The sequence below is a fragment of the Myotis brandtii genome, unplaced genomic scaffold (assembly GCF_000412655.1).
Source record: "Myotis brandtii unplaced genomic scaffold, ASM41265v1 scaffold187, whole genome shotgun sequence".
NCBI lineage: Eukaryota > Metazoa > Chordata > Mammalia > Chiroptera > Vespertilionidae > Myotis > Myotis brandtii.
The window spans coordinates 2,714,619-2,726,388 of record NW_005356944.1 but is presented as its reverse complement, the minus strand read 5'-3'; the positions used below and the strand labels follow the sequence as shown (position 1 = coordinate 2,726,388).

Here is an 11,770-nt window from a genome sequence, read left to right as displayed (position 1 = left end):
GGGCCAAGGGGGGGGGGGGGCGGGCAGGAGGAGGTGGTGCAGTCTGGGGCATTTTGACAGGTCCCCCACCCCAGCCTCACCCCTTCTCCCCTAGAACACAGCTGCTGCAGCTGCCCCGCCCCCTGCCTGCGCCGTCTGCCATTGGCTGGAGTCGGGCCACGCCTCTCCGAGGCGGCCTGCCATTGGCTTAGGTCTTTGATGTTTGCGTGCTTGAGGGCTGGGGGAGAGACGTCATTCCCTGGAACCTGCGGACTTCCTCTCTGCTTGTCGGGTCCTTCTGTCTGCCGGTTGCTGGTCCCAGGCTCGCTCTCTGGCCCAGCCCTCTGACATCTCAGCAGCTGTCTTTCTCGTGCCCGCTGGCCTGTCTCTCTCCTTCCCTGCAATCGCCTTCTTCTCCGCCTGCCTGGGTGGCCGCCATGGGCCGGAAGCGGCTCATCACTGACTCCTACCCAGTAGTGAAGAGAAGGGAGGGCCCCGCTGGACACAGCAAGGGGGAGCTGGCAACAGAGCTAGGTCTTTGGGGTGTGGGGAGGGCGGAGGAGTGGACACGGAGGGACATGGGACGTGGGCGGATGTGGGCAAGGCAAGGGGAAGTGAAGTATGTCCTCTACTTCCTACACCAGGCCTGGCAGCAGAAGACAGAGGCAGGGGGTGGTGAGGGCTGAGAAGCAGAGGGACAGCTGTGAGGGGAGGGGCAGGGAGCCAGCCCTGCAGGGTACAGTCCTGGGCAGGCCTGAGGAACAGCTTGTCGTTGCAGAGGAAGAGATCCAGCCCCTGAGCGTGGATGAAGTGGAGCTGGAGCTGCTGAGGCAGTTTGACCTGGCCTGGCAGTATGGGCCCTGCACAGGTGAGGACCCCGCAAGCCCCAGAAGCACATGTTGGCACCAGTCCTATCACCCACCTCTCTCTGAAGCAATCCAAGCCCCTGCCTGTCCTTTTGGGCACTGTCTCCTGAGACTGGGGAGTATAGAGGTCCCTCCACACCCCTCCACACACATTCTCTAGCCTGGACTTTTCCCTGCCCACCATGAGGCCCCTGTCTTCTTTCCACCCTGGCAGGGATCACAAGGCTGCAGCGCTGGCATCGGGCAGAGCAGATGGGCTTGGAGCCTCCCCCAGAAGTGTATCAGGTGCTACAAACCCACCCTGGAGATCCCCGCTTCCAGTTCAGGTCAGAGACAGGCCAGGGAGGGCTTTCAGGGGGAGCCAGAGTCTTCTCCAGGCACCACCAGCCTGCTGATCCTGGGTGGGGGCTGCCCTGACCTGAGGGAGAAATGGATGCTGGCTTGGGAGTCCTTGCTGAGCAAGCAAGAAAGTTCTACAAGGTGCCTGGCTCAGGAGGGCAGAGGTTGCTTTAATGATTCTTTTAAATATATATATTGATTTCAGAGAGGAAGGGAGAGGGAGAGAAGAGATAGACACATAAATGATGAGAGAGAATCATTGATTGGTGGCCTCCTGCACGCCCCCTACTAGGGATCAAGCCCGCAACCTGGGCATGTGGTCTTGATCGGAACCGAACCCAGGGTGACGCTCTATCCACTGAGCCAAACCAGCTAGGGCACTTTAATAATTCTTATCTCTGAGGTAATGGTGGGGGAAGGGTATACCCAGGGCCCAAGGTACTATCTATTTAGTACCAAGGGGATGGCGAAGGACTACAGGCCATAGCCAAGAACTGGTGCTGGTGCAATCATATCAAGGGACTTAATGACTCTCTGGTTTCTCTTCCCCCAATCCCCTTGCACAGTCTCTGGCATCTCTATCCCCTTTGAGGTCCCACCTAAGGTCTCCTGCTCGCTACCCAAGAACCTCAGGACATAAGCAAGAGCCAGTTACTGCCTCTCAGCTCAGCTCTGCTGTGGAGGACGTTGCAGGAAGGAGTCTTGCAGGGAAGGAAAGAGACTGAATCTGGAAGTCTCCGTGCTCAGCCCTCCATCTAACCAGCAGAGCCCCTCTGAGAGCCGAGGAGCACTTCCTGCATTGGTGGTGGTCTCTGAGGACAAGGACCTGGACATGACCATTCTGATACCTGCCACATACCTCCTTGACCTAAACACTGTGATCCTGGGGATGCTGTAGCAATTTAGGCACAGTCTTGGCAGAACAGACTTAGCAGATGCACTTCCTGCCTAGGGCTAGGAATCTGATGATAGAACTGGCTAAGCTTACGGGGCAAGGGGTTCACTAATGCTTATCAATAAATAACACAGCCTGGCACCCTAACCTCCTGTCCCTTAATGTGGCTCTACTTGCGTTGGCATCACCCAGCAAGTTGATGGGTGGGAGAGAGCCAGCACCAGGCTTTTTTTACAAGGTGCATGTACCTCCTTCCACTGCCTAACAGACCTGAGAGAGAGGAAAGACACCTCAGAAGACCAACGGACAAGTCCTCCCAAGAGCTTAGTAGCCTCCGGTGCCCCCTGGTGGTGCACAGGGAAAGTACTCTTTAGTCACCTGCATTGACCAACCAAAGAAAACCTGTAAGACCAGCCACCTAGCCTGTGCAGTGTTCTCCACCTCCGGAAAATGGGTCCTTTGTCAGAGGAGCATCCATGGGGCCGAACCATGGTTCATAAAGTCCAGACAGACTTATACCTGGGGTGTTCCAAGCAGGGTTTGGGGGGGGGGGTTCAACCCGCAGGAGCTCCTCAGAGATGGCCATCATGTGAGGGGCTTTGGTAGGGAACTGGACAATGTTGGGGATAGAAGAGAACTGGCTGGAGCAACAATGTTTAAGGAACCCTGGGACAGTATGACATGGAGAATGTCATCAGTACTCCTCACATAGGTGTCACCTTCATTTACTGTATCAGCCCTCCATCCTGGGGCAGATAGAAATAGCACTAGAGACTCCTTGGAAACAGGCCTAGAGAATGACCAAATGGTCTTTTTAGCCCCATTTTATTGAGCACTGATCATGAAGAGGGTTTGCAGCAAAGGAAGCTGAGGAGTGGCAAGACTGGAGAAAATAAGGAGGGGGTAGGGTCTAGGAGGCCTGGGCAGAATGCTTCAAGGTCTCATAAGGTAAAAGAAGCCTGGGAGCAGCATGCTAGACTTGCAATGCAGAGGTCACGGGAGATAAGCAGTTTCCATGAAGGAATGAGGATAGGAGTGTGCCTGGGGCGGGCTCAGAGGGGATGTCAGAAATGCAAACAGGGAGTATGCCAACTCTTTCATGACTTTTTGACTATAAGGAGAGCAGGGAAATAGAGTAGTAACTAGAAGGGGATGTGGCACCAAGAGAGGATTTTTATTTATTGTTTTGTTTTGTCTTTTGTTTTAGATAGAGTGATATTACAGCATAGTTACATGATCCAGTAGGGAGGGACACTGACTGGGCAGTTTATGAGTGAGGGTTTTGTGAAGGTGAGAAGGGCCAGGAAGAGGATGGCCTTAGATAGGAACACACTGTGGCAGGAAAGGAGGCAGAGGCTGTGAGACTACACACAGGAGGCGGGTACAGTTAGGAGTGGGAACATTCGAGAATCATGTTTGCTGAGAGCCTAGCACACTGGGAGGGATCTGATGTTTACTAAGTGCCATCATGTCTTCTATTGTGCTGAATGCTGCACATACTTAATCTAGTTGACTCATTAGAACAACTTCATTAGGGTAAGTATTATTCATGTTTTTACAGGTAAGGAAACTGAGGCTGACAAGAGAAGTGACTTGCTCAATCAGTAAAGCCCAGGGTCCAATTCACACCAGTTCTGTCTTCCCTCTCATTTACTCTGCATCTGCACTCTACCTGCACCTGTGCTCCAGGTACTTAGGATGGTGTTGAAGAGATCAGACCTATCCATGTAGAAAGTTGAAAAATCAACGTGATATACTGGTACAAGTGCTACCACGGGGCAAGTAGGAGTGGAATAGATACGAATTCTCAGGAAGGCAAGACCACCACCTGTTAAAGTGACCCTCACTGCAAGGGTCCTAGCACAAGGACTGCCACCTCTGCTGCATTGGAATTACCCCTGCCTTACCTCATCCACACTAGCCCCTTCTACTCAGACCTGCTTCTCAGACCTTTTCACTGCAGAATGAATACAGGCTCCCCACTAGGGCTGGGGGGTGGCCCAAGACCCCTCCACTCTGAATATTCTTAGTAGTTGTGTGTTTGATCTTAAAAACCTTTGGTCAATTTTGCATTCTACTCCATGATATGTCTGGACATAAAGATGAATAAACTTACCTATCAAGTAAAATGAACTCTCCAGAAAGATGCACCATGTGTGGCCTACAGCTGGCTTCATACACCCTGACATGCCACAACCACTACCCAGCCCAGGCTTAGCAGCACGGCAGGCAGAAAGCACCAAACAAACAAGCGTTTACCGGAAGGAAATGGGAGATAAGGGCCCTTGCAGGGTGAGTGAGAGTCAGCCAGCAGATGGAGAGCCTGCACTGAGCAAAGGCAACTACGAGAGGTGGACGTGTGCACCGGGGGAGAGGTGTGCAGACCGCAGCGCATGCTCTGTTCAGATCAGCGCAATAAAAGTTAGCACTTCAGTGCTTATTATGCATCCAGCATTGTTCTAAATGGCTTTAATCCTCACTATAACCCTAGAAATGATTGTAAAATTTTTATAAAGTGATTTTAAAGAAAAAATTCAGGCACACAGAGAGGTTAAGTACTTACCCAGGGTCATTCTGCATGTCAGTGTCAAGAATAAGATATGATCCCAGAGTCCAGCTTCAGAGACTCCACTCATATCATGTGGAATAATGCCAGTGAGATGGGTTGGGACCAAATACAGGGGCTTGAGCTTGAGGAGTTGGACTTATCTATGGTGATGAGAGCTCTTGAAGGTTTTTGAGCAGGAGAGAGAGAAGATACAAACAATCATTCTGGAGAATCTGTCTGGCCAGATATGAAAGAAAGACTAAAGGGGAAGGAGGAAGAAACTACAGGCAGGAAGACCACACGGCATGGGCACTGAGGCCCTGGATTAGTGGACAGAATGGAAAGAACAAATAGCTAAAGAGATGTTGCAAGTAAAGTTGGCAAAACTTGTGTTTGGGAAAGGAAGAATGGGGAGGAGGCATCAAACATGACTCAGGTTTGAGCTTGGGTGGGTGAGAGAATACTGATGCCACAGGCAGAGAAATGGAAACTGGGAGGCTCAATTTCATGCATGTTTAGTTTGAGATGATGACAGGACACCCAAATGGAAACATCTAGTGGGCAATGAAAACATAGAGGTCAAGTCTAGCAGTGAGGTCTGGAGAGAATGTGGTATTCAGAGGATAGAAGGGAATCACATGCATAGAACTGACACTTGAGCCCATGAGCATGAATGAGTTCTCTAAGAGAATAAAGAGAGACAGGGAGAGGGTGCAAAGACAGGACCAAAGATGGCCTTGGGAAAATTCTCTCTAGAAGGTGGAAGGCCAGCAATTGAGAGAGGAGAGCATCGGAGTGGCAGGAGAGTCAAGGTAGAACAGTGTCTGGGAGGTTCCCAAGAACTTCACAAGTGATAGTGAGTGGTGTGATGCTGCTGAGATGTCAAAGAAGATATTAGGAAGAGATGGAAACACTACAGGATGGCTTGCCCTAATTCTGTCCGCATTTTGTAGTTCTCTCTGCATTCTAAGCAGACATAGTAACTACCAGTGCCACAGCCGTCAATGAAGGCTATACTGATTTATTCTTAATTAACTCGGGTGTGGCAATATTTATCCACGCTCAAACTTAGATAAAAACGCTAGTAGTGTGAAGGCTTAAGGACCTAATTTACCAAGAAACTCAAGTAAACAAAGGAAAGAAACACATTTCTGAATTATTCTAGAAGTAAATCAAAGTCACAGCAGTGCCAGTTGGAGGCGAATTTGAGTTAACACTACCTCTAGGACTTATGGAATCCTTAACATGCTTGCTAATGTTCTCTGCAGGTAGGTCTCCAGTTCATCTACTTTAGTCCTAAACTAGAAAACAACTTTGTGCCAATTGTGGCAAATATAAATTATTAGAACCCCAGCCACCAAGCTCCAAGAGCTAACTAGAGTGTGTGTGTGTGTGTGTGAGAGAGAGAGAGAGAGAGAGAGAGAGAGAGAGAGAGAGAGAGAGAGGCGGGGGGAGAAAAGATGTGCAGGTGAATTTCAAATGCTGTCACATGACAGTTGTGAACTTGGCACTGTGGGAACTCAGACTTCCTGAAGATGGCCCTTTACCCGAGGACAAGTACTAGTAGGTCCTGCAAGTCCTACCCTTGTTGTCATGCTTTTTCTCTGTGCTGCCTTCCTTAAGAAGAGTTCAGGATTCCTCTTTTGCTCCCTGTGGTAACCTGGTTATATTTTATTATCACATATTACATCGCTACAGCAATACATTTCATTGTCTCCACTGCTAGAGAGTATTTTATCCTTGTCTGTGTGTACCTAGCACAGGGTCAGCTATATAACAAGCACTCAAACTTCACTCATACCTCCTATTTGGTCTGTTGATCTTGTCCAGCCTGTGAGAATCATTTATGTACCAATAGTGAAGGCAAGTCCTAAACTCTAGTGAAATATGGCCTCTAAGTCAGTTCTCCTGGGGGTTATTTGGACTTCGTAGCTGGAGCCATTTTTCCCTAGTACCTTCTCAGCAAGGAAGGCATCAAAGCTGTCAACTTCAGAAGCAGGCTCCTTTTCATTTCCTGTTCCGAAACCTGTGGTCCCACCAGGCCAGTCTGCTGAGTGCTCATCTGAGGTCCTCTCAGATGCAGAGTAGACACAATCATCATATCCAGCATGCAGAGGGCCATCCAGCCCACTTCTTGACATGCTTTCTGAACCATGGCTGCCCATGCTCCTACTATTATAGTCCCACAATGATGGGGTGTAAACTGGTACAACTGCAAGAATGTCAATTTAGCAATATTTACCAAAATTACAAATGCAGGTATCCCTTTCAGTCCATATCTAGAAATTTATCCTACAGATACACTTGTGTGTGTGTGTGTGTACAATAACGTATATAAGGTTATTTATTATAGCACTGTTTGCTATAAATAGCCTAAATGTCTATCTAAGAGGAACTAGTAAAATAAGCTATAGCAAACAATGGAAACTGTACTGTGAAAAAGTTCAAGAAAACTCTTTAAGTATTGGTATAGGTAGAATGATCTCTAAAATATATAATTTATTGGGGGGAAAAGGATTTACAAAAAGAATGAATTTTGAAGTATGTAACTATATTACCTACTTAATCAGTGAGGAAAAAAGTCTTACCATGTCCATTTAATACATTTAAAATATTAAAAATAATACAGGACCTGGTTGGGTACCTCAGTTGGTTAGAGCATTGTCCTGATACACCAAGGATGCAGGTTGAATCTCTGGTCAGGGCACATACAAGAATCAACCAATGAATGCATAAATAAGTGGAACAACAAAATGATCTCTCTCTCTCTCTCTCTCTCTCTCTCTCTCTCTCTCTCTCTCTGTCTCAAATCAATAAATATAAGATTTTTTAAAAGGAAAGAATTCGTCCAGCCAGCATGGCTCAGTGGTTCAGCATTGACCTATGAACCAGGAGGTCACAGGTTCAATTCCCGGTCAGAGCACTTGCCTGGGTTGCGGGCTCGATCCCCAGTAGGGGGTGTGCAGGAGGCAGCTGATCAATGATTCTCCCTCATCATTGATGTTTCCTATCTCTCCCTCTCCCTTCTTCTCTTTGAATAAAAATATATATTTAAAAAAATGAAGCAATTTCACTAGGGTAATAGGGTTATTATGGATGCATTGCAATGGCTTTGTGGATGTCCCTGGACTCACAATGCTGTACTCTTTTCACTACATTCCACTGGGAGAGAAATATCTTCTACCTGCCCTTATGGGGGGGGGGGGCGGTCCTGGCAGTAGGAAGGTCCAGAACTTGCTCTCTCTAGAAAGCCCAACTCCTCTTTTAAAAAAAAACACACAAACTACTACTTTTTCCCCCCCACAACTACTCAGCTCTGCTACTGCAGTGTGAAATCAGCCATTGACAATATGTAAACAAGTAGGTAGGCATTACCATATCTGGCGCACTGTGGGCAAGATTTGGGCAGGCTATAGTTTGCCAACCCCAGCTCTAGGTCATGGCCTTTCTGGTCTCAGCCCAATACCCAGAGTACCAAGAAGTGTTTCCATTCTGGCTAGGCCAGAACTCAAATTCTCCCAGCACTAGTATATCCATTCCACTTTCAAATCCATAGCAGCAACTTTCTGCCAGGTCTCACAGAGTCTCACCCTATACATATTCAGCCGTCTTTAGCTAAGGACCCATAGAGAACCTACTTATGGGCTTATGGGTATTCTGCCCTCTACTCAGCTGCCACCTCTCTGATACCCTGCCTTGAAATTTCTAGCTGCTTTAGCAACCCTCAACTGTAAGCTCTGTCTTATCAGCTCAGCAGAACTGTTGTGCTCTTCATGGGCTCCACCTCTGTGCTGTGGTCAGCAAACTGTCCTCAGGCAAAGGTTCAGGGCCCATGGTTAATGTGGGGCTCACTTCAAGTGTTTTCCTTCTCTCAGTACTCACATCCTGTTTAATGTTCAGAGCCTAATAATAGTTGCCCTATTTATATTTCTAAGTTTTATAGTTGTTTATAATGGGAAGGCTATGACATGGTCAAAAGCAGAGTCATAGAATTCAATGATTAAAAATAAAATTTATTCTCTGTCCATTGACAAAGCCTAAAAGCAATAAAACCTTAGTAGCAATAAGTATACCTAGAATCTAGATCTCAGTTTCTAAATATCTTTCCCCACATAAAGAAACTAGAGATCTTTGGACAAATGGCTGATTCCATATTTAGGACAGGGAAAATTCTATGTGCATCTAGAACATCATGTTGTGCAACAAAGTGCTCAAAACATGACAGAAGGACTTGGGGCCAACTTGAAGGAGCTCTCACTGGCCATATATAAAAAATGTGAGTATTTATGGTAATAGCTTATAATACACTGAATTAAAAAGAGTACCTTAATCTATAGTGATACTAAAAAGAGATCAAGGGAATATTCTTCTTTACTAAAGAATAATACTGTATTATATTGAATGCATACTAAATGTAGAAAGAATGCTATAATTTTAAAAACACAATGAGATAAATAATTTAGGCAAAGATCATTACTTGATGCTGAAACTAACAATTGATAGATTGTTGAAGATAGGATATTCACACGGTCTCAATTTATCATCCAACAGATTACTTATGACTACAAAGGGGAAAGGATTCCTTGAAATGGAGAGATCTAGCATATACCATCTTAACCAAGAATGCAAATTTGGCATCAACAATAATGGGATAAAGCAATAGTAAATGACTAAAGTAATACAACAGAAAGAACATGTTACATGTAGTATTTTTACAAAAGGTTTAACCTAAATCTAATTGTGAGGTAATATTTAAATAAGTCAAAACAATCAAATATAAGTGGAGATATATTTTACAATACAATTAGCTTGGATTCTTCAAAAAAGGCAGGACTATTCTAGACTAAAGAAGAACTAAGAGACATGACAACCAAATTCAGCCTGTGATCCCTGATTGGGTCCTGAATCAAAATTTTTAAAGAAGCTGTAATGGAAATTTTAGGGATATTTGGAGAAATGTAATTATGGTCTGTAGTCTAGATAATAATATTGCATCACTGTGAAATTTCTTGGTCGCTATGGAAAATAGTTTGGCAATTCCTCACAAAGTTAAACATAGACTTACCATATGATCCAGCAGTTCCACTTTTAGGTACATACCCAAAAGAACTGAAAGCAGGCACTCAAAAAGATGCTTCTATACCAATGATGGCGAACCTATGACACGCGAACTCATTTTTTTGGTTGATTTTTCTTTGTTAAATGGCATTTAAATATATAAAATAAATATCAAAAATATAAGTATTTGTTTTACTATGGTTGCAAATATCAAAAAATTTCTATATGTGACACGGCACCAGAGTTAAGTTAGGGTTTTTCAAAATGCTGACATGCCTAGCTCAAAAGGTTCGCCATCACTGTTCTATACCCATGTTCACAGAAGCATTATGCACAATAGCAAAAAGATGGAAACAAGTGTCTATCAACAGATGAATGGCTAAACAAAATGTCACATACATCTGCAATAGAATATTATTCAGCCTTAAAAAGGAATGCAATTCTGATACATGCTACATGTATGAACACAGATGAACCCTGAAGACATTGTGCTAAGTGAAATAAGCCAGATCGCATGATTCCACTTAAATTAAGTCCCTAGAATAGACAAATTCATACAGACAAAAAGTAGAATAGAAATCATCAGGGGGGATGGGACATTTAATTGATACAGAATTTCTATTTATGATGATGAAAAAGTTCTGGAGTTGCACAACACTGTTAATGTACTTAATGCCACAATTATACACTTAAAATGGCTAAAATAGTAAATTTTATGTTATGTGTATTTTACCACAAATTTTAAGAAAGGATATTGTGGTTATGTAAGTTAATGTTCTTTTTTTAAAAATATATATACTTTTATTGATTTCAGAGAGGAAAGGAGAGGGAGAGAGATAGAAACATCAATGATGAAAGAAAGGGGGAAGAGGTCAATGGGGAAAAAAGGGGACATATGTAATACTGTCAACAATAAAGACTTTAAAAAATAAAATAAAATATGGTGCAATCATCTAAAAAATGATGAGAGAAAAATAATTGATTTTATAGGCTGCCTCCTATATGGCCTCTACTGGGGATCAAACCCACAACCTGGGCATGTACCCTGACTGGGAATTGAACCATGACCTCCTTATTCATAGGTTGACACTCAACCACTGAGCTACACTGGCCTGGTGTTAATATTCTTATTATTAGGAGATATGGGCCACAATATTTAGGGGCAAAGTGTCTTTTTAAAATATTTTTATTAATTTTTAGAGAGAGAGAAACATAACATTCATAGGCTGCCTCCTGCACACCCTCTACCGGGGATCAAGCCTGAAACCTGGGCAAGTGCCCTGACTGGGAATTGAACCTGCAACCTTTTGTACATGGGATGATACCCAACCAACTGAGCCACACCAACCAGGGCTACATCTTATTTTCTTTACTTGTTAATCCTCACCAGAGGATATTTTTTTCCCCTTGCTTTTTTTCAGAGAAAGTGGAGGGAGGGAGGAAGGGAGGGAAAGAGAGAAGGAGAGAAACATCGATGTGAGAGAGACACATCGATTGGTTACCTCCTGCACACACCCAGGCTAGGGCTGGGGATCGAACCTGCAACCCTTTGGTGTGTGGGCCAACACTCTAACCACGGAGCCACACCAGCCAGGGCATACATCTTATTTTCAACGGGTCCAGAAAATAAAAAAGAGAGAAATGTGGCAAAAGGCTAACAACCGGTGAATATAGATGTAGGTTATGTATGTGTTCATTGTACTATTCTTTCAACTTTCTGTAGCTCTGAAATTTTTCAAAATAATTTTTAAAATTTCCAACACTTTATTTTAATGAATAAATGCAAGAGGGGAACCTCTAGATAGAGAGAACAGCATGAACAAAGGTGAAGAGGTGGAACAGTGTTTTCAAGGAATAGTCAGGAGTTTACTTTGATTTGAGTGAAAGGTGTGTACTAGGACATTCTGGGAGATAAAGCCAGAAAGGTTCGCTGGTGCCAGATTGGGAAAGGCCCTGAGCTAAAGAACAGAGTTTATACTGCTCTTGACAGGCAATGGGAGCACTACTAAAGGCAATAAACATGAGCGTAACATGGAAAATGATACAATACTCCAAAAGGTTAATCTACTCATGACGTTCTGGATA

The 11,770-nt window shown here is 44.7% G+C and overlaps 1 protein-coding gene and 1 long non-coding RNA gene across 5 annotated transcripts in view; one reads left to right on the top strand and one right to left on the bottom strand.

Moving 5' to 3' along the window:
• LOC102250816 overlaps positions 1-11,770 on the bottom strand; it is a 44,606-nt gene that overhangs the window by 26,192 nt on the left and 6,644 nt on the right. The window lies entirely within an intron of this gene.
• On the top strand, positions 194-2,226 carry POLD4 (polymerase (DNA-directed), delta 4, accessory subunit). Of its 2 annotated transcripts, none has more exons than XM_014538100.1 (4): positions 194-513; positions 758-847; positions 1,060-1,130; positions 1,751-2,226. In XM_014538100.1, exons 1-4 carry the CDS (start codon positions 417-419, stop codon positions 1,907-1,909), a joined length of 417 nt encoding a protein of 138 aa, XP_014393586.1. In that variant the 5' UTR covers positions 194-416; the 3' UTR covers positions 1,910-2,226. The 2 variants fall into 2 exon arrangements, with proteins under 2 accessions (XP_014393586.1, XP_005864384.1); XM_005864322.2 differs by having other exon boundaries at positions 197-513; positions 1,060-1,171; positions 1,751-1,871.